Here is a 27,437-nt window from a genome sequence, read left to right on the forward strand (position 1 = left end):
ATCTCCCTTTTGTTGATATTGGAGGGAGATTATTTGTTGTCGCATCAGTTCACCAGATTCTTTATCTCTTTCCTGTACTGTGTCTCGTCATTTAGATCTGACCCAATACAGTGGTGTCTTCAGCAAACTTGATAATTGAGTTGGAGGGGAATTTGGCCACACAGTTGTAGGTGTGAAAGGAGTATAGTAAGGGGCTGAAGACACAGCATTGTGGGGCACCGATGTTGAGGATGATTGTGGAGGAGGTGCTGTTGCTTATCCTTACTGGTTGTGGCCTGTGGGTTAAGAAGTTCAGGATCCAGTTGCAAAGGGAGGAGCTGAGTCCCTTGGAGTTTGGAAATGAGTTTCATAGGAATAATGGTGTTGAAGGCTGAGCTGTAGTCGATAAAGGTGGGTCGGACTTCCCACTGCCAGGTGCCATGCATTCAATTCCGGGCCAATCGCTTTCTGTGGGTTGACCTTCGAGAAGGCTGCTCAGACATCTGCAATAGTGACCTCAGATTCGTCTGAGGCTTCCGGGGTGGAGAGCGAAATGCTCATTAAGCCAGCTGCCCACTGGCATTCCATCAGCTCTCCCAATCTTGCATCACGCTGAGGGAATTCACGTCAGCATCAAACCCGATTGCTAATGAATGGCATGCACAAGGATGTCCTCAGTTTGCCAGGGACTTTGAGGTGCATGGAACAACTTTCTGCCATAGTGCTACACTGCACTGTACACCACACTGCCGGGGCTAAACAATTCCTGCTCCATCTCCATAACGAGCTGGTCTTCGTGGATAGCACAAAGGACCCTCCTTTGTCACCGTCTGAGGTCAGTACTGTGCCTTGGTTTGGGCAGTACAGGGATCTCTTTGCTGTTGGTGGCACACACCAGTGTTAATCTGGACAAGACTATGCTGTGGGGCTCATCCAGTCAATGCCACAAAATATCCAACATTTGACCAGGGGTGGAGTGCGAGGTGAGGTTGATAGGGTGGGAATTGTGGCCTAATGAAGACAAGGGGAGCACTGAGGAAGGAAAGCTGCGTAAGGAGTGGGGAGGACAAGATCTCACAATGGTACACAGAGGGGCAGGGAGGTGGGTGTGGATGACAAACAATGAAAGGCAGAGAACTCAGGCATTCAAAGGAGCATAGAATTTGTATCAGAGGACCAGATCGTGAACAGGGTATTGCTAACTGATCTGTTGGAAATAAATTCTGGAACACTACACTATCAGGATTCTTGTAGCCTGACAGAGGAACTCAGAGGTAAAAGTTTCTGTGAGATAGGATGCCTGACCTACCCCATGAATAAAGAACACGATAGTGAGAGTGATGCTTGTGGTTGTGCAAGATGTACTTTGTTTGTGGACAATTTATAATGAAATTTACTTTTTATTTAAGTATCATTTGCCTGTTAATTCATGTTTAATTTCTGATTCATGGTGAAGAAAATAATTACAGAAAGTGAAATCTTGTTGGCAATTTCTTAATTTCGAGTCTTTTGGTAAAGTTGTTTATTTAGGTTTACAGATCCCCCACAGGAATTATAACATTTCAAAGAAGCAGCAGAGGCATAACAACAGAATGGCTTCCATCTTTGCTGTAAGTTTCTATTATTCTGTGAGTCAACAGTTCCAAGTGAGCAGAGCAGGAAACTGGATGGTGAGAAGGTAGAGAGGGTAAAGGGGAATGATAGGGTTTGTAATTCCTTTTAACCAATCTTCCTATAGCAGGCAGTCAAGAGAGCCAATAATGATAACATATAAAATAATATACATAGGAATTCCTCTCATTACTAATAACATTTACAACATTCCAACAAAAGGCAAATATTGGAAATATTCTGATACATAAAATGGAAATAAGTTGAGGAAAGATGAGAAAACACTTTTTCAAGTCTATTTATCAGTATCACAAGTAGGCTTACATTAACACTACAATGAAGTTACTATGAAAATTCCCTAGTCACCACATTGCAGCACCTGTTCGTGTACACTGAGGGGGAATTTAGCATGGCTAATATATATGCTAATATTAAGTATTGATTAAATTAGATCAAAGCATCTTGAACTAGATTAATATCAAAAGTAAACAGATGCTTCAAAAAAAATAAAATTCCATTGATTTATCAAGCTCTTGAAAAACCAATTTCACAACAAGAAATATACATTGGACAGAACTCCTTACCTCAGCCCATTGATTCTCGCCAGTACTTATGAAGAACACACATAGTGGATCAGATTTGGAACCAACATCTTTATCTAATAGATTCTCACAGGAAACGCTCAGTTCAACTTTAGTCACACACTGTGCCATCTGTTAACTTGCCAAATGCTGAAGAATAATCTGTGGAACAATTAAGTAAACTGTCAACTTTTAAATCAGGAATTAATGTGCATAAAATGGAATATTTATACAAAATATGAATTGAATTAAATGGGAGAAGAGACGGTGATGGAGTGGTAATGTCACTGGACTTGTAATTCAGAGGCCCAGACTAATATGCTGGGAACAAGGGTTCAAATCCCACCATTGCAACTGGTGGAACTTAAATTCAATTAATCATATGGAATTGAAAAGCTAATATCAGTAATGGTAACAATCTGCCATCCCTACCTGGTCTGGCCTAACTTGTTGACTCCTAACTGTCCTCTGAAATGGTGATGGCAAGCCACTCAGTTCAAGGAAAATTCATTACGGGCAACAAAGGCTGGTCTTGCCAGCAACACCCACATCAGGAGTGAGAATAAATAAAAAAGCTCCCTCGCCACTCGCTTCACATATCACCATGGCAGGAATGCAAGCTGTTCAGCGGCTCCCAATATTATACATTACATAGTAACTCTTTGAAGGAAACTACGTAGCCTTGGCTCAGCACGTTCCTGATCACCTGGCCAAAGTTGAAAACCACTCAAGTGAATTCAGGAATAAGTTGCAAGTCTGTGGAATGGTGTCTGGTACACCCTGATGCGCGACAATTAAGCACGTGGAACCAAGGCTTTGATATTGAAGGCTTTTATTGTGTAACAATGGAACTACTAACACGAATACACCAGTTCAGACTGAAGGAGTCCTGCCGGAGCAGAGGGTCTTATACCTCGCCACCGGAGGCGGGGCCCCACTGGGATGTGCCATGATAACACTTATAACAGGTAAACACCCTAACCCAACAACATTGTACAACCCCCACAGTAACAACACCCTAGCCCAACAGTAACATAATAACAACCCCCAGTGGTAACCAACGATGGTTCACCACATTCACCCCTCCTTTAAAAACAAAAGGCGGCGGGGTGCAAGAAAAACAGGTCATATATACAGAATTCACAAGTCCAGACGGTCTGGAGGACCGCACCGACGCTGTGATCTCCTCAACACCGGTTGCGAAACCGGAGCAGGTGCTTGCGGTGGCGTTCTCTCCAAAACAACGTCCGGCTGTCCCCTCAAGGACTCCCGGGCCGGTTGGCCCTGGTGAGGCAATGGTGCAGGGGATCCTGGAACCTTCGGTGGTGGCGCCGATCTCCGAGTCTCAGGCAAGCTGTACATGGGAGTAAAACTGTTATGCACTGGTCCCGGTGCTGACCGCGCCACGTCTGGGGAAGCAATGAGGAGTAGTGGATTCGTGACTGGGGGAATAGGAGCGACAGGAGTTGCTACGTCCCCTGCGGGCGCCAGGTCTCTAATGGAGACAGTGTCCTCTCGCCCGTCAGGATATGCCACATAGGCATACTGAGGGTTGGCGTGGAGGAGTTGGACCGGTTCGACCAAGGGGTCGGACCTGCGAGCCCTCACATGTCGCCGCAGAAGGACGGGTCCTGGGTACGTCAACCAGGCTGGCAATGAGATCCCCGAGGACGACTTCCGAGGGAATGAGAACATCCTCTCGTGGGGAGTAGCATTGGTTGCCGTACACAGGAGGGAGCGGATAGAATGGAGCGCATTTGGAAGGACCTCCTGCCAACGGGAGACTGGAAGGCCCCTGGATTTCAGTGCCAGTAGGACAGCCTTCCAGACTGTAGCATTCTCCCTTTCCACCTGTCCGTTACCCCTAGGGTTGTAGCTCGTGGTTCTACTAGAGGCAATCCCGAATGACAGCAGGAATTGCCTCAAGTCGTTGCTCATGAACGACGAGCCCCTGTCGCTATGAATGTAGCAGGGGTACCCGAACAGGGTAAAAAGCTCACTGAATGCCTTGATGACGGTGGCAGTCGACGTGTCCACACAGGGGACAACAAACGGGAACCGGGAGTACTCGTCTATTATGTTGAGGAAATAGACGTTCCGGTCCGTTGAGGGAAGGGGGCCCTTAAAATCCACACTCAGCCTCTCAAAAGGGCGAGTGGCCTTGACCAATTGTGCCCGGTCTGGTCGATAAAAGTGTGGTTTGCATTCTGCGCAAATCCGACAGCTTCTCGTCACTGACCTGACATCCTCCACCGAGTAGGGCAGGTTGCGGGCTTTGACGAAATGGTAGAGTCTGGTGACTCCAGGATGACACAGATCATTGTGGAGGGCCTTCAAGCGGTCCTCCTGCATGATGGCGCATGTTCCGCGCGAGAGGGCATCCGAGGGCTCATTGAGCTTCCCTGGACGATACATAATATCGTAATTATAGGTGGAGAGCTCAATTCTCCACCGCAAGATCTTATCGTTCTTGATTTTCCCCCTCTGCGTGTTGCTGAACATAAACGCCACGGATCGTTGATCCGTGATCAGGGTGAACCGCTTCCCTGCCAGGTAATGGCGCCAGTGTCTGACTGCCTCCACAATGGCCTGAGCCTCCTTCTCCACCGCTGAGTGCCGAATTTCGGGGCCTTGAAGGGTGCGGGAAAAGAACACGACGGGCCTGCCTGCCTGGTTTAGTGTGGCGGCTAGGGCGAAATCAGATGCATCACTCTCCACCTGGAAAGGGATGGATTCATCCACCGCGTGCATCGTGGCTTTCGAGATGTCGCTTTTCAAAGCCTTGAAGGCCAATTGGGCCTCCGGCGTAAGTGGGAAGGTCGTGGACTTGATGAGCGGACGAGCTTTGTCCGCGTAGTTGGGGACCCACTGCGCATAGTACGAAAAGAACCCGAGGCATCTCCTCAGTGCTTTCGTGCTAGCGGGCAAGGGAAGTTCAGTAAGTGGGCGCATACGGTCTGGATCAGGGCCAATGGCCCCGTTTTCCACCACGTATCCGAGGATGGCTAACCTGCGCGTACGGAATACGCACTTCTCCCTGTTATAGGTCAGATTCAGGCGAGATGCGGTGCGCAGAAAGTGTTGGAGATTCGTGTCGTGGTCCTGCTGGTCATAGCCGCAGATGGTGACGTTATCCAGGTACGGGAAGGTAGCCCGCAACCCGTTCTGGTCCACCATTCGGTCCATAGCACGCTGGAAGACCGAGACCCCATTGGTGACACCAAATGGAACCCTGAGGAATTGGTATAGACGACCATCCGCCTCAAAAGCCGTATATTGTCGGTCCTCTGGGCGGATGGGGAGTTGATGGTAGGCGGACTTAAGGTCTATGGTAGAGAACACTCGGTACTGCGCAATCTGATTGACCATATCAGAAATGCGCGGGAGAGGATACGCATCCAGCTGCGTATAACGATTAATGGTCTGACTGTAGTCGATGACCATCCGAGGTTTGTTCCCGCTTTTGACTACCACGACCTGCGCTCTCCACGGACTAGCACTGGCCTGTATGATCCCTTCCTTGAGGAGCCGCTGAACCTCAGATCTAATAAAGATCCGGTCCTCAGCGCTGTAACGCCTACTTTTAGTAGCGATGGGCTTGCAGCCTGGTACCAGATTCTTAAAGAGGGATGGTGTAGTGATTTTCAGAGTGGAAAGATTGCATGCGGGGCGCTTTGGGCAATTTGGAGGCTGCGGCTGATTCCCTACTGCCAGTGAAGGGAGTGGCCCACCGTACTGTAGGATCACACTCTTCATGTGGACCATAAAATTTAGTCCGAGGAGAATTGGCGCACAAAGGTGAGGTAACACAAGGAGCCTGTATTGCTCGTAAATTGTGCCCTGTACCTCAAGAGTTACCATACATCGTCCTTGGATCGGTACAGACCGGGACCGTGATGCCATGGAAATTGTCTGCTTGGCAGGGAGAACCCGGAGTCCACACCTTTTAGCAGTTTCAGGGTGTATGAAACTTTCGGTGCTCCCACTGTCAAACAGACAATTCACAGTTCGACCATTTACCTTTATATCCATCATGGAATTCTCAAGCCTGTGGTGCTTAGTCTGGTCCAGGGAGATCGACGCCACCGTTGGCCCCTGGGCGTCACTGCATGCCGCCGATGTTGATGCTGAGGACCCCTGCTGGTCGCTCCTAGTCGTCGTGGACCATGATGGCCGCCCCCATGAATCGCACGTGGGCGAGGGCGCCAAACGCAGCGACTCCTGGTGGTCTTCCTCCTCCTCCGTCAGCCACGATGGCGCCGTCCTGGGTTCGCACGTGGTCGTACCTCGTGGGTACTGCAACGCCGAAGGAGATTGTCTCCGTTCTGGAGGGTTACAAGCTGCACTGCCGTTTTTAGACTTCGACCTGCAGACTTTACCGTAGTGGCCTTTTTTACCGCACTGGCTGCAGATAGCCGTTCTTGCCGGACACTGCTGCCGTGGATGCTTGGCCCCACCACAAAAATAGCATCGCTGGCCACCTGGAGCTGCCGCCGTCGTCGGATCGATCTGGGAGCGCGGGTTAGCGGGGCGAGGAGGGAGCTGAGCTTGCTCCTGCCACGTTGACTGCACGTGGTCCTCGGGGTACAGCGCCAAGCTCTTTGACGCCGCCTCCAGCATCCCAGCCATCTCCATTGCTTGGGTCAAGTCGAGGTTCCCCTTTTCCAGCAATTTAAGCCTGATGTACGAGGACCCTACCCCTGCTACGAACGCGTCTCGGGCGAGGTCGTACATATATTGTTCGGCTGATACGTCTTTACAATCGCAACCCCTGGCAAGCTGCAGGAGCTCATTGGCGTAGTCCTCCATGGTTTCGCCCGACTGCCGACGTCGTGTAGCGAGGAGGTAACGAGCGTGTATCTCGTTGGGTGGTTTCGTGTATCGTTTCTTCAGGAGCTCGACGGCCCTCGGGTAAGTGGGAGCCGCACGAATCGCGAGATAAATCGTGTCGCTTACCCTTGCGTGGAGGACTTGGAGTTTGTCACTGTCTGTAGTGATAGCTACAGAGGCTGCCAGGTAGTCCTCGAAACACTTCCACCAGTGGTCGAAGGTGTTAGCGGCACCGACCGCACGTGGGTCCAGCGCCAGACGATCTGGTTTTAAGATCTGTTCCATACTCTTTTTTTTGTACAGCTGAGAGTTTTCTGTTACACAATAAAATTGATGCGCGACAATTAAGCACGTGGAACCAAGGCTTCGATATTGAAGGCTTTTATTGTGTAACAATGGAACTACTAACACGAATACACCAGTTCAGACTGAAGGGGTCCTGCCGGAGCAGAGGGTCTTATACCTCGCCACCGGAGGCGGGGCCCCACTGGGATGTGCCATGATAACACTTATAACAGGTAAACACCCTAACCCAACAACATTGTACAACCCCCACAGTAACAACACCCTAGCCCAACAGTAACATAATAACAACCCCCAGTGGTAACCAACGATGGTTCACCACACACCCCTCTTGTGCTACAAGATAGCAAGATAGGATACTCAACTTACAACTAGGCATTACTTACAGGACTTGAACCTTATCTCAAATTAATTGCAGCATGAAGACAAATCAAACTGATACAGTGATATTCATTATTTAAAACTACCAGAAGCTCTTTGTGTACAATTTAGCAGTCAACAAAAGAATTCTGGTAGGTAGGAAATTGTACAAATTAAATGTTCAAAGCATGAATTCTAAAGGAATTTATTTTTGATACATGCAAACTACATAATAATTTTAGATATCAATTTGTCAATAGCTCAATTTAAAGTTCAGTTTACTTTGAATTTATATTGACAAATGTTGGAAGGTAACAGTCTCCATACAAGCGTGTGTGCGTGTTTAGGCATTCTGACCAATTCAGCACTATGAAAAGATTATTGTTGTAATTTAATCATGTTACTTTCCAAAATATATTACATTTAACAATGCAGTTCCAGTCATCCATATACCATGTCCTTGATTTATCTTTAAGTACCAGCAAGTTTAATCAAGTGCTTAATAGCATGCAAGTAGTAATCATTCACCTTCAGATCAAACCAAGATAAAATAAACCAAACAAAAAGAACCCCTACCTTCTCCTCATTGAGGTCTTTTGGAAAATTTGTCCCAGGGCCGTAATTTAGTTAGATCAGGGAATTATTGCTGAAAGCGCAGCTCACATGCATTTTTGTTTGGTTAAACCAATTTGAAGAATTGCAAAAGATAATTTATAGCAGCCCAGAATAAATATAGTGCAACCACTACTTATCAAATGAAAATATTGGACAAACGCTGATGATACATCTAGGATTGTCAAAGTAACTTCTTTATCTGTTACTTCTGAGAACTAAGACTATACTGAATCAAGATGTCTGATTTATCCAAATTCAATGTCAAGATTGCAATACATCCGATTTTATAAGCAAGGCTAAGGCATTGATGTTATAATGTTAATGTGCCAGCAAACTAAGTGGTTTCACACTGCTTATGGTTTGTATAGCGAAAGGCATCAAGTTAAAAAAAAACACCACAAATGCAACTACAGCCTCTTATGATCGCGGTCATTTGTCATGTCCCTTTGTTTTAGCTTGAGAATATGGGCAGAATTGAGATTTCCAGCACTAACAATTTGCATTGTTATAGCACCTTCAATGTAGCAAAGCTCACCAAAAGCTAGGGCAACGAGGTAGCTTTAAAGGCAGGAGATCGAGATAGAGAAGCAGAGATGTTTAGTGGGGAATTCTAAAGCTTATAGGATTTGAAGAGTTAAAGTATAGCTACTACTGATAGGGTGAAGGATGTCAGAGATGCAAAAGAAGGTTATAGGGCTGGAGGAGGCCATAGAGAGATGTTTTATTGTTTTTTTATTCATTCATGGGACATGGGCATTGCAGGCTGGCAGCATTTATTGCCCATCCCCAATTGCCCTTTAAACTGAAAGGCTTGCTAGGCCATTTCAGAAGACAGTTGAGAGTCAACCACATTGCTGTGGCTCTGGAGTTTGAACAGAGGTATGAGAAATATATATTTGAGGCATTGCTAGGCTGGAAGCCTACAAGTAGGGGGCCAATGGTTGATTGGAACTTAGGTGCATATTAGAATACAAATAGCAGAGTTTTAGATGAGCTCAAATTAGTGGACGGCTAATATGGGAGGCTTGGCTTGCAGAATATAGGAATAGTTGAGTCTGAAGGCAACAAAAGCATATATGAAACTTTCAGCAATAGTTGGGCTAATATTAAGGGAGATAGAAGTTGGCAAGGATATGGGGCTGGAAGCAGAGATTAGAGTCCAAAAGGACATTGGTATAGTGAAGAGTCTGGTTCAGCCTCAGACATTGGGTAGGGAGGGGGATGGAATTGGTGGTGAGGGACTGGAGTTGATGGTGAAGCTGAAAACAATAGCTTTGTTCTTCCAAATATTTAACCAGAGGAAATTTCTGTTCATCCAATACTAGATGTCAGACACGCGGTGTGACAAATATAGGTGGTGGAGAAGTCAAGAGATGTAGGGCTCGACTTTACCATCAAGTTGCGCCTTTTTTCGGGCGTGAAAACGTTTGGCTGCCACTCTGCCTGAGATCAGCGAGGGGGAAGTGGGGGCTCCGCTGCCACTCTGCCTGAGATCAGCGAGGGGGAAGTGGGGGCTCTGCTGCCACTCTGTCTAGGATCAGTGAGGGGGAAGGGGGGTCCGCTGCCACTCTGTCTAGGAGCAGTGAGGGGGAAGGGGGGTCCGCTGCCACTCTGCCTGGGATCAGTGAGGGGGAAGTCTGCTGCCTCTCTGCCTGGGATCAGTGAGGGGGGAGGTGGGTCCGCTGCCACTCTGCCTGGGATCAGTGAGGGGGAAGGGGGGGGTGTCCGTTGCCTCTCTGCCTGGGATCAGTGAGGGGGAAGCAGGGTCCGCTGCCACTCTGCCTGGGATCAGTGAGGAGGGGGGTGAGAAGGAGGGGGAGGGCCTGCAATCGGTCTGCATGGCAGAGGGGGTGGGGGGGATAAGGGGGCCAGTAATTTCATGGGGGTGGGGCAATGTCTGTGGGGGCCAGGGGGTGGCATTATCCGGTCCGGGAGTGATGTGGCAGGGGAGCCACATTCTATCATTTTTTTCCCGGACATGCGCAGTAGGAGGCGTCGATCGGAGCTGCAGGATTTTGGGTGCGTCAAGCCCCGGCCACAGGCTTCTGCAGCGTGATTCGGAATTGCTGATATTTTTTCAGGCTGAGTTCGTATGGGGGCGCCGGAGAACGGGTCTTAAAATCGGATCTGAATCACTCCCAGATTCAAGTCCGCCCAGCACTTAGAGTCAAAATGGTAAAATAGGGCCTGTAGTGTTGAGCTAGAGTTTGATGCTGTCAGCATACATGTGGAATCTGATGCTGTGCTTGTGCATAACCTTACTGAGAGGGAATATGTAAATACAAAATTGGAAGGGCCTCAAGGTTAGATCCCTGGAATATTTCAAAGGCAACTATACAGGAGAACATAAGCACGAGGAGCAGGAGGAGGCAATTCAGTCTCTCGAGCCTGATCCACCATTCAATACGATCATGACTGATCACATTTCGGCTTCATCTCCACCTTCCTGCCCACTCCCCATTACCCTTCCTCTCTCAACTTAATATCTGTCTATTTCCCCCTTAAATTTGTTTAGTGTTCCAGCATCCACTGCATTCTGGAGTAGAGAATTCCACAGATTCATGACCCTTTGAGTGAAGTAATCCCTCCTCATTTCTGTTTTAAATCTGCCACCCTTTAGCCTAAAACTATGGCCTTGCATTCTCGAATGATCAACATCCACCCAGTCAATCCCCTTTAAAATCTTATATACCTCATAGAAGTGTGTAAGAGCCTCCATTGTAGGAGATTCTCTGGTTACCTGGATTGCTAAGACTAGGAGCCAAGTGAAGGAAGCCTCCCTCAGTTGGGCAGTGGAGAGGAATGGTCTGTTAAATTGTCTCAATGACCACAGACAAATGAGAAACACGAGAAGGCACATTATAGCATGGATAGTTTGTATAAAAGTTACTAATGATATCATGCAATGTCTGTTTCAGGGATGAAAACATGGAGTTGTAGAAAAGGTGGGCACGGATTTGGAGGCAACATGTTCAAAGACCTGAGAGAAATTGGTGGTTGGGGGGGACAGGATGCTAGTTTGCCAGGACTGAGTAGACTGGAGCTATACTCATTGGAATTCAGAAGAATGAGGGGAGATCTTATAGAAACATATAAGATTATGAAGGGAATAGATAAAATAGAAGCAAGGAAATTGTTTCCATTGGCAGGTGAAACCAGAACTAGGGGACATGGCCTCAAAATCAGGGAGAGCAGATTTAGGACTGAGTTGAGGAGGAACTTCTTCACCCAAAGGGTTGTGAATCTGTGGAATTCCCTACCAGTGAAGCAGTTGAGGCTACCTCATTGAATGTTTTTAAGGCAAGGATAGATACATTTTTGAACAGTAAAGGAATTAAGGGTTATGGTGAGTGGGCGGGTAGGTGGAGTTGAGTCCACAAAAAGATCAGCCATGATCTTATTGAATGGTGGAGCAGACTCGAGGGGCCAGATGGCCTACTCCTGCTCCTAGTTCTTATGCTCTTATAAGGACAGAAGGGACAACCATAAACAAAATAGTATATTAAGTGGGTGATGAAACCAAATTATTTTCGAAGTTGTTCGCATGAAGTATAATTATGGCACACTAACATGAGACAGAACACTTTAATTATACCATTTCTGTTTACATTACTCTGTATAATTCATATTTTGACAATATAAAAAGGCTACTATTTTGCTACCCAGACTGAGACAAGCCAACTATTTTCCCACTCCTACTAATTACATTATTATGGTTCAAACAACATATGTTTCACAAGAGTCAAGTCTATTTCAAATAGCTTTTCAGGGCAATGTATACAACCTTGTCACATCCCAAGAACAAATAAAGTTAATGATGCCAACAACATAAAAACAATGAACTAATAGAATATCCATTGTTTGCTATCTCCAAAGTGATGTGTGACAGAACAAGGTAATGATATTTTGCCATGAGTTTGCACAATGCAACAGACTGTGATAACCTAACCTCAAGATTCTAGATTGCCTACGTTTATAAGTAATGATTGATTTGCAAATCTAATTACTTAATACCAGAAAGTTTAGTAGGGTTTAGTAGTGTGACGTTTAGTAGGGTTTTTCTGATTGGGGTCTCACAATTCATTTTTGTTTGTAGCATATTTGATCGTCAGATCTTTAGTTCCATACAATCATCACTTTTTACTGGTTTTGAAGATGTCATGGAATGAAGATTTGGTTTTATAATTGATGCAACTGATTATAGCTTGATCACTTTCCAGAGCATCATTGATTATTCAATGAGCATTCTTTACCCAATCATTTACTGCCAATTGTATCTGCATTCTTGGCTGCTGATAGGCTCAACATCTTGCTTCGTGCATAGAAGTTAAGTAGAGTAATCATTTTCCAGCAAAAGAGAAAATACTGGAAAATCTCAGCAGGTCTGGCAGCATCTGTAAGGAGAGAAAATAGCTGACCTTTCGAGTTCAGACGACCCTTTGTCAAAGCTGAGATTTTCCAGCATTTTCTCTTTTGGTTTCAGATTCCCACATCTGCAGTAATTTGCTTTTATCCAGTGAGTAATCATTTTCTTTTCCCCTACTTGCAATATCCTGAGCTTTATTGTATCCTCAGCTCTATTGTACTAATGGGAGGATGCAGTCACTAAAGAAAACTTAAATCAGCACAAATCTTCCAACATTGCAGTGATTGAGAGACTTAGTTCATACAAATGCATGACTCGTATCACCCTTTATTGCAGTTATAAATCTTTCTAAAAATACCTTCTCCACATATCACACAGAAAAGGCAGATAACATTAGGACTGCCTGGTAAAAGATAAATGATGCATTTACTGTTAGGAGGTCTAGATTTAATCAGCAAAAGTCAAGGAACTACTGCATTTAGCCTCATAGGTATCTTGAGAATCTGTTTTCTGGCTATAACTATCTATTTCTTGTTTAGAACTCCTAATGTGTACAAGTGGTGTGCTAAATGAAAAGATGCTAAACTATAATATATAAGAGGGAGTTAAATTCCTGACCTATGATTTTTAAATTCTTCTTCTTAGGTAGTCCCTTGGGTTGAGCATTTGTTCCCAATCTGGTTCAATGGGTTCTGAAATGGTTGATAAGTCCAATGGATGATCTTCAGTCGCTGCTATATGAGGAGTAGATGGTGCTTGTTGGATTGGGCAAGATGAGGTATTTGGAGGTTTGCACACCCTTTCCGACACTTTGCTCTGCATGCTCCCAAAATCTTGATTTGTTCAGTACTTTCCCGAATTAAACCTTTTCTATTTTGGTGGGTCACAAGCCAGGGAGCCCTATGTGTCAGGGGGATGTTTGATCTCTTCAAGGAGATCCCTAAAGTGTTTTCACCATCCTCCCAGAAGCTGCAACTGAGTTCCAAGTAGAGCAGTTTCTTCAGGAGTCTGGTGTCAGACATACAAGCAACATTCCCTGCCCAGCAAAGCTGGTTTTGAGTGATTAGCGCCTCAATACTGGGCGTGTTGGCTTGGGCGAGGATGCTGTTTTTGGACCACTTGCCATGGATTTGGGAAGATTTTGTACTGTTGATGATATTTCTCCAGTGCTTTGAGGTGCCTGCTATAGCTTGCCCAGTCTTTGAAACATGCATAAGTGTGGGGATCACCACTGCCAGTAAACCAGTAACTTACTCTCGGGTTTGAAATCATGGTCCTCAAATGTCCTGTTGCTCTGTCAGCTGAAGGCTGAGCTGGCACATTGGAGGCAATAATAAATTTTGTCAAGAGGAGTTTGCTCAGATACAGAAAATGATCCACAAATTCCAGGATCTTGCTGTTGATCTTTACTGATTTGAGTGAGGGGTGGCATTGGGGTAGGGGATGGCAGTGGAGTAGGGGGTGGCAGGAAGAGGACTTTAACTTTCTGGGTGTTTCGTGAAACACCCATTTTCTCAAGTTTCTAAGAAGAAATCAGCAGTGACCTGCAGCTCAGTTTCCGAGTGAGTGTATGTGAGCATCACTTGCATGCTGAATCTCAACGACTGAGGTTGAGGCGGTTTTGGTTTTAGATTGAGGGTGGTTTAGATTGAACAGTTTGCTGTTTATCCTGTAGGTTATCTCTAGCCTGTAAATAATTTGATGGAGGTGAAGTTGCAATGAGGACAATGGAGAATCAGTAAGGATAGGCAACAACACCTCCTCCACAATCATCCTCAACATTGGTGCTCCACAAGGCTGTGTTCTCAGCCCCCTATGATACTTCTTATACAGCTAAGACTCCATGGCCAAATTTCCCTCCAACTCTATTTTCAAGTTTGCTGACGACATCACCGTAGTGGGTCGGATCTCAAACAACAATGAGATAGAGTACAGGAATGAGATAGAGAATCTGGTGAACAGGTGCAGCAACAATAATCTCTCCCTCAATGTCAATGATAGAAAGGAGATTGTCATCGACTTCAGGAAGCGTAAAAGAGAACGTGCCTCTGTCTACATCAACTGGGATGAAGTAGAAAGGGTCGCGAGCTTCAGGTTTTTAGGTGTCCAGATCACCAACAACCTGCCCTGGTCCCCCCATGCTGACACTATAGTTAAGAAAGCCCACCAACGCCTCTACATTCTCAGAACATTAAGGATATTTGACAGGTCAGCTACCACTCTCACCAACGTTTACAGATGCACCATAAAAAGCATTCTTTCTGGTTGTATCACAGCTTGGTATGGCTCCTGCTCTGTCCAAGACAGCAAGGAACTACAAAAGATCATGAATGTAGCCCAATCCATCACGCAAACCAGCCTCCCATCCACTGACTCTGTCTATACTTCCCACGGCCTCGGCAAAGCAGCCAGCATAATTAAGGACCCCACACACCCGGGACATACTCTCTTCCACCTTCTTCTGTTGGGAAAATGATACAAAAGTCTGAGGTCACGTACCAACCGACATAAGAACAGCTTCTTCCCTGCTGCCATCAGACTTTTGAATGGACCTACCTTGCATTAAGTTGATCTTTCTCTACACCCTAACTATGACTGTAACACTACATTCTGCATTCTCTCCTTTCCTTCTCTATGAATGGAATGCTTTGTCTGTATAGCGTGCAAGAAACAATACTTTTCACTGTATGCTAATACATGTGACAATAATTAATCAAATCAAAGAAAAGAGCTGGTGCGATGAAACAACCTGGTTTCACCCTAATTTTCACTGAGCTAGGGTTTGTGGTGATTCCATTGGCGAGGGTCATGGTTTGTATGTCACTGTGAACTATGCAGAAGATGCCTATAAGTTTCTGAATGCAGCCAAATTGAGCAGGATACTACATAATATTTCACGGTTCTCCTCACTAACATCTAGGGACTTGTGCCCAAAATTGGGCGAACCGTCCCACAGACTAAGCAGAGGCCTGACATAGTCATGTGCACCGAGTCATATCTTACATCCAATGTCCCAGCAATGAACATCACCATTCCCTTGGATGTGTCTTCTGCCACTGGCATAACAGACCACCTGTTGTTGCAGCAGAGTGGAATACAGTCATGAGGGAGTGGCCCGGAGAATCTTGGTGGCACTGGGGCAAGGCTATGCCTTTGAAGGCACAGATTTTGGCTTGGCATGGCCAAAGAGCAAAAATTGTGCTTATAAGTGGATTTTTAAGGGCATTTATTGTGGAGTGGGCTGTGTCTGACCACAGTTTGCCATGGAAAAGTTCTTGAAGAGAAGTGAAGAATCCCACTCTGATTCAGACGTGGCTGAAAGAGCAGAACCTCAGGAAGAAAAAGGAGATCTGCTCACAGACAGTACAGCAACAGCTACTTGATCTTTTGATTCTCAAGGGCTGGTGACACCTCTTAGCCTGTCCCAGATTGCTGGATTTGCAGGGAGAAACTCTCAAGCACTGCAATGGTACAAACTAAATTGAAGCACCATTTCAACACAAAACACCGTTCACTCTCCAGCAAGGTCATACCCCGTACCTCAAGCACCCGGGAGAACCAAACGTAAAGCAAAATCAATGAATGATGGAGTGCGCGCAGGTTTCAGGTTATGCGCTACCCCCAATTCAATGCGCATGCTAATCTCTTACGTGGGACTTTGTGGAAAGCCTTCTGAAAGTCCAAATAGACCTCATCCACTGCCCCCTCATTATAGATTTGTCAAGTGTGCTTTCCCTTTTGTAAATCCATGCTAACTCTGCCATTGTTTATTATCAATATAATTCCCATCAAAAGTAGTTGAAGCTCTGCCAATAAACCTTTTGAAAACGAACTAGACAAACCGTCATTATTGGGACAGAAATTTCTCCATCGGATAGGTATAGCCAGAAATTCAAATGAAGATTAATTTCTACAACACAACTGGAAATTCAATCAGATATTTCTTTCAACACCAACCAAGTAAACGAACTCAAATTAACTTAGGGACAAATTAAAAGGGGCAGCTCCCCAAAAGGAAGGGGGAACAGCCCGAACCAAAAACAAAGTCGAAAGGAAACTTAAAACATCAAACCAAAAGGTGATTATCAGGGTCGATAATACACCCCAGCCCCTGCGGTGCCCAGCGGTCACGGAAGGAATTCAATCAGATACAAATAATAGATTATAATTTAACCCGCTTATAAACGCAATTTTAAAACAATTGCACATTGTTGCAAGTTTTAAAAACTGTCCCAAATAAGCAAAGTGAATTCCACAGTGGTCCAAATAGGCGGCCCACCACCTTCTCCGGGCGGGGGGCATAAACTTGGCAGTAACGCCCACATCCCAAAAATGAATGAGGAATAATCTGGGACACTAACATCCCGGAACACACACACAAGCGGTTCGACGACGCAAATAGGAGTATTGCACTTAGAACAGAATGCAATATTCTCATCACAAACTCATTACATCAGACACAAACATCTGCCACTCTATAAAAAAGGTTAGCAGCCGACTGCGGCAAACATTTACGCGTCTCCAGCAGCTCCTTCTTTGACTGTTTCTGAAATTAAGCCGCATAATGCTACCCAGCCTGCCTCACATTAGCCCTGCTCCCTGGCAAGACACAGAACAATCGTGTATTTATGTGACTAACTTCCTTCATGCAGCATTAACTAATAAATGACAACATGAATTGTGCAGCCACTTCTCCTTAATGCTTCTTCTAATTAACCTTTGGATTATCCGTTCAGCATTCTTCAACACTGACTACACCCTAGCAAGACGCGCACATAGAACATCGCACTAAACACGTCCTCACAGTATCACCATTTTTAACAGTAAACCAACCACAGAAAAGTAAAAGTCCTACTTTTTCCGGAAATAAGGCACCGAGGAAATGACACTTACTGAAGTGACAGATGAAGAAGCGAACAGGATTGTAAATGGTCTACACTAATGTCACTACCGCTTCATTCAGCACTTCCTGTGACACGAGAGACAACTCCCTCCCCACTGCAGACACACACAAGAGGCTCCAGGGTGGAAACAGCAGCTGTGATTCGGGAGCCAGACTTTAGAGTGTATGACTAGTTAGTCACCTCATCCAGAGAGACCCTCCTTCAACAACACATTTCAGAAGTGGAGTTAAGGTTAAAAATCCCACAGCACACATACTGAAATTTCCAAATGAACATTCAAAGTTCACTCCCCTTCCCGGACACCTTCAGGAACGGCGTCTCTTCCCAAAAGGCCAAACATTTCTTGCAATCTGAACCCAACACTGATTTTTTTTCATCAACAGCCAACAATAACTGAAACCTGGCTCAACTGGGTTGTGGGTGGAGCAAAGTAGAAAGCTGTTAAACTGGAGAAATTGGGTGGGGTTTTTGTTGAAGAATAATACGAATTGAGCGAAACGATATTTAAACGTGAAATTGTGTTCACTTTTAGAGTGAGGTGCACCAAAATATGCTGCAGTTGAAGTGAGAAATGAGCGAATGTTGGTCTATGTCAGCTATAAGGACCTGAAACGGAAAATAAACCTTCCACAGTACCTGGACACTCATTGCATCATTGACTTTGATTTGATTTATTATTGTCACATTATTAGCATACAGTGGAAAGTATTGTTTCTTGCGCACTATACAGACAAAGCATACCATTCATAGAGAAGGAAATGAGAGGGTGCAGAATGTAGCGTTACAGTTATAGCTAGAGTATAAAGATCAATTTAATGCAAGGTAGGTCCATTCACCATTAGATTCTTTTCTTTTGCAAAAATATACTTTATTCATATAAAATCTGAAAACACATAAAGCATTTCCAATTATTACAACAGTAAAAGTCAAAGATATTTACATTTTCTCCTGAGATCAAAATTCACATTGAGTTTAGTTTGAGAACATTACATAAATTTCAATATTTTCATTAAAACGAAGATAGGAGCAGGAGTAGGCCATTTGGCCCTTTGAGCATTCTCCACCATTCATCACGATCATGGCTGATCGTCCAATTTAATAGTCTAATCCTGCTTTCTCCCCATAACCTTTGATCCCATTCGCCCCAAGTGCTATATCTAGCTGCCTCTTGAGTCCAATATTCATTACAAACTATATACATTGGTTATGTTGCACTCTGCGGTGCTTCAATAAAGTTACACACACTGAGAATTATACACAGTCTGAGGGGTTTTACTCGATTATCAGCCCCTCGGTCTACATTGGCTGAAAGGCCTTACACCCTTTTTTATTCATTCATAGAACATGGGTGTCACTGGCTGGACAGCATTTATTGCCCACCCTAGTTGCCCTTTGAGGGCAGTTGAGAGTCAACCACATTACTGTGGCTCTGGAGTCGCTTGTAGGCCAGACCAGGTAAAGTCCCTAAAGGACCAGATGGGTTTTTCCAACAATCGACAATGGTTTCATGGTCATCAGTAGATTCTTACTTCCAGACATTTTTTAATTGAATTCAAATTCCACCATTTGCCCTGGCAGGATTTGAACCTGGGCCTCCAGAGCATTAGCTAAGTTTCTGAATTAATAGTCTAGCGATAATACCACTGGGCCATTGTCTCCTGTGCCTTGGCGGCGGCTGCCCCACACTTGTATGCCTCAGCACATAGTCCTGGACCTTGGAATGTGCCAGTCCACAACGCTCAACTCTTTGCAGTGGAAGACCAACAAGTTTTGGGCAGACCAAAGAGTGTCTTTCACCGAATTGATGACCCTCCAACAGCAATTGATATTTGTCTCAGTGTGCATTCCTGGGAAGAGTTCGTAGAGAGTCCTGTGTCATGGGACTGCTCAGGATGACCTCGACAAATACCACTGCATCTCTCTCTAGATCTTCTTTGCAAGGTATATTCTACAAGGAGGTGTGTGGCTGTCTCTTCTTCCCCAACTTCAAAGTACTCACTGGTGTCAGTGGAAGTCTGCACTTAGTACTTTGAGTGCCTGAGCTAAGGAGGTAGGATATCTGTGGGTTAAGTCAGTTATCACTTTGTCTTTCTTGGGGTGTCTTGTGGATGAATTCATTTGACACTAAGTGCTTTCAGACTAACCCCAGGGTCCCTGAAAATTAATTTAATCTGCATTGGAAGCTGACTAATTGCTTCCCCAGGCATCTGAGAATTCACGAAGTCCACCCTGGGTATTCCGTCTACATTACATGCTCCCAGACTGATTGCTGGGTGCCTGGTGGTTAATGCTGTTAGGAAAACAAAGGTAGTTTTAGGGGATTTATGTCTGCATTGGAAACATTAGAAATAAGGTATAGTTTTAGGTGGGTTTAATTTAATATTTCTGTGCCTGGAAGGAACCTATAGTTAGATTCATGCTGGACAAAGGGGTTTGTATGTGCAGGGGTTGGTTAAGTTCGAACTGTGTTTCTATTGTGCTTAGAGGGCTACGATGTGAAGACTAAACAAATAAGCCAGCAGAGATATGCAGTGTTGCTTAGCAACTGGAGGTCCTTGTAAGGTAAAACACTTTTACATTTTAGCTTAACTAATTTGAGAGCAATTGGAGCCAGACCACTGAGGAGTGAACAACTCTTAACGCTGCCAGGAGAAGCTGGCAGGACAAGGGAATTGCAATGACGCAACTTTCTTCAAGAACAAGTTACAGTTCAGATAACCAGGAAGTTGGGACAGAAAGAGCTTCATAAGAAACGGAACAGAGAAAACTGGAAACAAGAACAGATCACTGTTCAGTAAAGTCACAGAGGGTTGAAAAGGCATTGGATTGTGAAAGGCCAGAAAGATATCTGCAATGTTGTTAAGGTTTGTGAGAGATTACTGCATTCTGTGAAACAATTTTTAAATTGGGAAGACAGTATTGGCTGGATACCAGTGTTGTGTAGCAGTGGGAAGTCAATCAAGACAAAGGGATCCTGAAAGAGTTTGGTGTAAAATCCTGGACTGGATTTCCTGATAAAAGTGGAGCAGAAGCACTGTTCAGAAGAGTCTTTGGGAAAACGAGGGCTGGATTTTGAAATGCAAATCACTAATGGAAAGCATGATTATGAGAGAAGATTTTTAAAGCTAACTCAGAGAATGTTTAGTGCACTCATACCATTCCTGGATTAAATCAGGACGGGGTGCTCTGGGTCTAATCCTGGATTAAATCTGGACTGGGTGCTCTAGGTCCGATCCTGGATTAAATCAGGACTGTATACTCTGGGTCTGATCCTGGATTAAATCAGGGCTGGGTGCTCTGGGTCTGATCCTGTATTAAATCAGGATTGGGTCCTCAGGGTCTAATCCTGGATTAAATCAAGACTGGGTGCTCTGTGTCTGATCCTGGATTAAATCAGGACTCGGTGCTCTGGGTCTGATTCTGGATTAAATCAGGACTGGGTGTTCAGGGTCTGATCCTGGATTAAATCAGGACTGGGTGCTCTGGGTCTGATCCGGGATTAAATCAAGACGGGATGCTCTGGGTCTGATCCTGGATTAAATCAAGACTGGATGCTCTGGGTCTGATGCTGGATTAAATCAGGACTGGGTACTCTCAATCTGAATCTGGATTAAATCAAGACTGGATGCTCTGGGTCTGATCCTGGATTAAACCTGGACTGGGTGCTCTAGGTCTGATCCTGGATTAAATCTGGACTGACTGCTCTAGGTGTGATCCTGGATTAAATCAGGATTGGGTGCTCTTGATCTGATCCCGGGTTAAACCTGGACTGGGTGCTCTGGGTCTGATCCTGGATTAAATCAGGACTGGGTGCTCTGGGTCTGATCCTGGATTACATCTGGACTGGGTGCTCTGGGTCTGATCAGGTCCCAGGATTAGGCCAGGTCCTGGTGTTATTGCATTGACCGCTAGGTGTCAACAGAGGCTGCGCTAACTGGCCCCCTGCAGGTGGGCGGCGGAGCTGCGAAGCGGGGGCGAAGGGAGAATGGCGGCTGTTGGCGGCTCTGCCTTCAGTCGGTTCGTGTTAAAAGCTGCAGCGATCGGGCGGAGCTGGAACTGCCGAGTGAGGCCGTGTAGTTTTGGGGCTGGGGTGAGAGCGCAGGTGGGTGGCGACTCGGATGTGTTATATCCGGAGCCGCTTTGGGACTTCAACCACCTCCTGTCCCGCTCCCTAGGTGGCCGGAATGCGCAGGCGCAGTGTCCCATTCTGTAGATCTTGTTCCAGTTTAACCCTTGGTGCTGAGATAGCGCCCTCTTACCCAGTCTAATTAACCCTTGGTGCTGAGATAGCTCCCTCTTACCCAGTCTAATTAACCCTTGGTGCTGGGATATCTTCCTCTTACCCAGTCTAATTAACCCTTGGTGCTGAGATAGCTCCCTCTTACCCAGTCTAATTAACCCTTGGTGCTGAGATATCTTCCTCTTACCCAGTCTAATTAACCCTTGGTGCTGAGATATCTTCCTCTTACCCAGTCTAATTAACTCTTGGTACTGAGATAGCGCCCTCTTACCAAGTCTAATTAACCCTTGGTGCTGAGATAGCTCCCTCTTACCCAGTCTAATTAACCCTTGGTGCTGAGATATCTCCCTCTTAGCAAGTCTAATTAACCCTTGGTGCTGAGATAGCTCCTCTTACCACGTCTAATTATTTATATTCTTGCACCTTTTAACACATCAATTCCCATATCTAACTGTCCAGTCATACAGGCTTTTCTCCTCCCTTTCCACGTTATAAACTAAAATATTCAGAACATACAGAAAAATGCACAATTATTTTTAATACCTCTATGACACTTCTTCTGTGTTGCTCACATTAGTATCCAAACAAATAGGCCAAGATTCTCCCCAAAAACCTAAGTTCCCAAACTGTGGGAAAATGGGAGCTTTTCTTGCCCAATTTTTGGGCGTACTTAGTGGAACGAATCTCTGGCACTCCGTGCATATGAATTTCCATATGGTAATATGGTAATCAGCCCTGTGCCGATTTCCAACCTGAGGCAGATTACGTCTAAAAACATAGCTTGAGAGACTCACAAATGGCCAGACGCTGGTCGTGAGTCCCACTACAGGCCCCTGCTGTCTCCTGGCCTGCTGCACTACTTGAACAGTGCAGCGGGTCAGGAGAATCCCGGCCATAATCTTCAATTCTGGCAGACCCTTGGACAATTCTGGAAGGTTGGCAACCTCAGGTGTGCCCCATCCTCATCCGACCTTACCACCAAGTGCTTCAGTGGGTCATCACCAGGTCCCCTGCCCCTGGACTTCAATTTCGAATCTCACCGATTCAATTTCTGCCCTTGCTAAATCATGGCTCTAGTCTGTCACATGGTGCGACTGCCCTCATTTAGTTCCACTCTTAAATGTTATTACAAATAAAATGTGATAGATGGCAGGAAAAGTTTCTGCAAGAATTTGCAATTTTGAATTTCAAACAATATCCCTTAGTCAGACTGTAATTTGGAAATCTTCAGTAAGAAAAACAAGATGCATTTTGAAATGTATTCCAGTTTACCAGGACTTGAGAAATTTCACAGTGGCACAGTAGTTAGCATTGCTGTGTCACAGCACCAGAGACCCGGGTCCGATTTTGGCCTTGGGTGACTGTGTAGAACAAACAAAGAACAAAGAACAATACAGCACAGGAACAGGCCCTTCGGCCCTCCACGCCCGCGCCGCTCCCCGGTCCAGGATTGAATCCTGAATCCAGGATCCCCGCCCAATTTTCCAGCCTATCTACATACCAATATCCTATCCACCGAGCTATCCCTCATAACTACGATGCTTTGTTCATCACAACCTATTAACTCACCCCCACCCCCCCATTCCAGACCATGTGATCTCCAGGGAGAGGTGAAAACCCAGAGTGAAAACCCCAGGGCCAATATGGGGAAAAATAAAATCTGGGAAATTCCTCTCCGACCCCCTGAGGCGATCGAAACGAGTCCAGGAGATCACACTGGCCCTGATCGGAAAATGCTTCCCAACCCTATTCATTTCCACTTCCACGAACACCATATGAATTCTCTGCCCCCGAGACAGGTTCCCAACTATCCGCAGTCTCGCTCTGTACTGGCACCAGCAAGATGATCGTAGAATGAAGCCTTGAAACGAGAAACAAGGAACAATTAGCCCGCGCCGCTCCCTGGTCCAAACTAGACCACTCTTTTGTATCCCTCCATTCCCACTCCGTTCATATAGCTGTCTAGATAAGTCTTAATGTAGAGTTTGCACGTTCTCCCCATGTCTGCGTGGGTTTCCTCCAGAAGATGCAGTTTCCTACCACAGTCCAAAGATATGTAGGTTAGGAGGATGGGCCATGGTAAAATGCATAGGGGGATGATGGTGCTGGGTAAGATGTTCTTTTGCTGAATTGGTACAGACTCGATGGGCCAAATGGCCTCCTCTGCATAGTAGGGATTCTGTGGTTCTATGAATAGCATGGATGCTGAGCATTGATGGTGTCAGGAGAGATGGGGCAGTCGAAAAGATGAAGGGAAGATTTAAACACCGGGAGATAAAGTGCAAGACAGAGAAGCTTAGAACGGATTAGCTGTGGAGATGGTGGTAAAGCAGAAACTGGATGTTATTATCATGCACTGGTATATGGATATTGATCTTTTATCTGTCAATAATATGTCTGCATTGTAAAAATATTGTCACAGAAAGTAATAAATTTGATCAAATTTGTAAGAAATTTTTGATCGAAAATTTAATTTTACTATTATGTGACTTATCACTGGTGCAAGAAAAGGCCATACATCATTGCTGTCTGTTACCCATCCGAGTGCAGGAAGGGATAAATCACTTGCTTCCAAGTGCCTCTGCGATTGTATTCCTGTTTTAATGGTTTATTACCCATGGAATTAGAATGCAAGGTTTGGCAGGGATACAGAACCAGGGGTACAAATGTAAAACTATGGATGAAACAAAGCCACAGGGGAGGAGAAGGAAATACTGCATCAATTCATGTCTAATCAAAATGACTGCCAAATCAATTCTGTGCTTATTCTAAGTAACTGGTGTTCTGTGTTGTTGGGTTTGTTTGTGCAATGGCTAGCAAATATTTCATGCTTGGCAATGCCATTATGAGCAAATATTAAATGTTTTACCCAGAGATATGAAATTATCTCAGGTCCCTGCATGGCATTCATCCGATCAGTACAGTAGCCAGCCAATTGAATATGCATCAGCAGTGAGCTCGTAGCAAGTTCTCTTGAGCAAGAGCCTGAATGAGACGTCAGGGAAGGAAATGACATTTTAAGGTGATAACGGTATTTGCTGTTTATTGTGACTTTGGGATTTCCTTGTGTGTAATCATAACATTTTCTTTTCCGTACCTAGGTTTTGAGAGGTGCCACAAATTTAGGAAGAGGACTTACTCTGACATTAATGACCTTTCTGGGTTATGAAGCTTACAGAAGCATTCCAGGATCTCTAATAGTTCATGCTAATCAAAAAGGTAAACATAGAATTGAAGGTTTGCATTACAATTTTCTTGATTAAATAGCTGCATATTTACAAATTGGAGAATTGGGATTAGCAGTGGTATTAATTAGAATCATAGAATTTTACCACACAGGAGGCCATTTGGCCCATCATGTTTGCACTGGCTCCCAAAAGAGCTACCCAGCCAGTCCCATTCTCCAGCCTTATCTCCATAGCCCTCTAAATTCATCACTTTCAAATATGTAGAATCATCGGGCGTGATCTTACTGGCCGTTCACGTCACACTCCTGCTGCAGTGTGTTTGAAGAATTTGGCGCCCGGCCAAATCTCTGTTCACTACACCGGGATGGGAAAATCCCACCAGCGTGAACAGCCATATCATTCTGGCCACAGAATTTTACATTGTATGCTCTCTTTCTTCACTTATTGGTGGCTTTAACTGCCATTCTTAGCGTTTTGTGATGTACAAATAAGGCCTATCTTGCTAAATGTTAACTAAATATTACCACATATAGTCTTGATCACAGATTTGTCCTTCTCCATGTCAAGTCCACTCAAGACTGTGGTCTAGAATTTTGGTATTGTCCATTTTTGCACACCTCCGCTGCAGTGTATTAACAGCCCAAGTTCAAATGAGGACGTCCAAGCAGCAGAGAATTTTGGGCTCAGTATTATGCAGAAGGCACAGTGGTAGGAGCCTACACAGGTTCGTGCTTCAATCTTCAGTAATGATCATTGTTGGCTTGGTCTTGGAGTAAGACTGGTGGGAGTGAGGGTGTTTGGAGGGTGGGAAAGAAGATTGCAGATTTCTGGAGTGTTGTTGGGTCAGATGTGCTGTCAGCAGCATTGGGTGATTGTGTCAGGTTTATAGAGGGGGCCTCACACTGCAATTGGGGTGGGTCTAAGATCAGGGAAGATGGTGACAGCAAGCTGCACTATGTTGATGGTTGTCTGAGGGCTTTGGGATTGGGGTGAGGGGGTTGGTGGTGCTTGGAGATTGAGGGGGAGATGGGGTGACGCTGAAGGTCAGGGTTTGGAATTGCAGTCACGGGCTTCAGAACCAGGAGCGGTGGTGATTAAGGTGAGTGCTAACCTTTTTTCCTCATTTCTTGCTGCTGAGCATTGGTTTTCCCGGAGGTAATCAGCGCTGGTGTTGACTGTTCTGAGATGCTCCTCTGTATTTGAACTCTAGCTGCAGTACTTGAGAAATAGACAGACTGTAGTCATACTCTGGTAACTGCTTAATGCTTGTTTATTAGTACTGCATCCCAGCAGGTTACAGAGTAGGCACGTAGCATCTGGGCATGATTTAAAATTCTTTCTCAAGAGTCTAACAGATGACTGATTGATGTCAGCAGTGCATCATTATCTACGATATACATTAGCATATCCCATCTGTTAACTTTTCATACTACTCTGGCTGCATCAGATGCCAACCCAAGTTTCAAGAGGGAGCAGAGTAATGCATGATGCTGCTTATTTGCTTCTGCCTGTTTCTGATGGGAGTAACGGACATCTCTTGCTTATCAAAGTGGCATCTGGCACAGTGAAGATTAGTGCATGTGCGACCCCGACTCTGTTTTGGCACAAAGTAGCACCAAAGACCAGGTGCAATGGAGCAAATTTCTATACCTCTGTCTGGGTTCTGATTGTATACCTAATGCTGCTTGTACTAATGCTACTTTGAACAGACATCAAGGATTTCAGCTGCTGAAATTTTAGTTCACACTGATTGGGAAGTGCTCACTTCTCAAATTCTCGATTCAATTTGAAGTACAAACCTTTTCGGACCACTAGGCTGAAAGTCTCCTCTCTGCAACACATCTGAGGTGGAATGTCTTGCCTATTTCCTTGTAAGCACAGGTTCACAGCACAGATTTACCTTGGGTCACCATAGGTTAGGATCCCTAATGATAGAAATCATACATGTGTATGTTAGTCAAAGTGCAAAGAGTTTGCACTGATATAGTGAGCCGAGATACTCTTAGCAGAGGATCTTTACCCAGCAGCTGGCTCATGATGTTATCTGACCTTGGAGGGTTTGCAGTTCCATTCCCTAACATTTCATAAATTCACCTATAGGCTGAACTTTAATGTATCAGTGGGAAGGTTGAGTAGGGAAACTTCTCGCCCCAGCAAACCCATCTCCTCTTAAAAAATCCCTGCCTATCATATTTTGTGAAGATGCCGGCGTTGGACTAGGTAAACACAGCAAGAAGTCGCATAGCACCAGATTAAAGTCCAACAAGTTTATTTGGTAGCAAAAGCCACAAGCTTTCGAAGCGTTGCTCGTTTGTCATATTTTGTCCCAGGGAGGCAGGGGCAAAGTGGAGTAGGTGCTGCCGCCTCTGGAAGCAGACTCGAGACAGCAGTGAAGGGAGGTAGACGGTGCAGTCAGGATGTTGGAGTACCCAATTCTATTTACTGGAACATCAGCCATAG

General features: G+C 45.2%; 2 protein-coding genes across 10 annotated transcripts in view; one reads left to right on the forward strand and one right to left on the reverse strand.

Moving 5' to 3' along the window:
* The window catches only part of LOC144495699 (copine-3-like), an 84,367-nt gene extending 66,407 nt beyond the window's left edge, over positions 1-17,960 (reverse strand). The window contains exons 1-2 of one of the 3 annotated variants that reach the window (XM_078216033.1): positions 17,806-17,960; positions 2,175-2,333 (exon numbers count right to left, since the gene is read on the reverse strand). In XM_078216033.1, the coding sequence (XP_078072159.1) occupies positions 2,175-2,303 (129 nt within the window). In that variant the 5' untranslated portion in view covers positions 2,304-2,333; positions 17,806-17,960. Of the gene's footprint in view, positions 1-2,174; positions 2,334-17,500 lie in introns of all 3 variants that reach the window. The other 2 variants (XM_078216031.1, XM_078216032.1) reach the window with 2 other exon arrangements.
* A 2,278-nt stretch (positions 17,961-20,238) lies between these two features.
* rmdn1 (regulator of microtubule dynamics 1) overlaps positions 20,239-27,437 on the forward strand; it is a 30,299-nt gene continuing 23,100 nt past the window's right edge. For 3 of the 7 annotated variants that reach the window (XR_013498312.1, XM_078216039.1, XM_078216040.1), the window contains exons 1-2: positions 21,491-21,651; positions 24,891-25,008. Coding sequence is in view for 6 of the 7 variants with exons in the window: in XM_078216039.1 (XP_078072165.1) it covers positions 21,535-21,651; positions 24,891-25,008 (235 nt within the window). In the remaining variant the exon portion in view is untranslated. Of the gene's footprint in view, positions 20,414-21,490; positions 21,652-24,890; positions 25,009-27,437 lie in introns of those variants that run through there. The other 4 variants (XM_078216041.1, XM_078216036.1, XM_078216037.1 and 1 more) reach the window with 4 other exon arrangements.

This window comes from Mustelus asterias, chromosome 7, assembly GCF_964213995.1.
Source record: "Mustelus asterias chromosome 7, sMusAst1.hap1.1, whole genome shotgun sequence".
Lineage (NCBI taxonomy): Eukaryota > Metazoa > Chordata > Chondrichthyes > Carcharhiniformes > Triakidae > Mustelus > Mustelus asterias.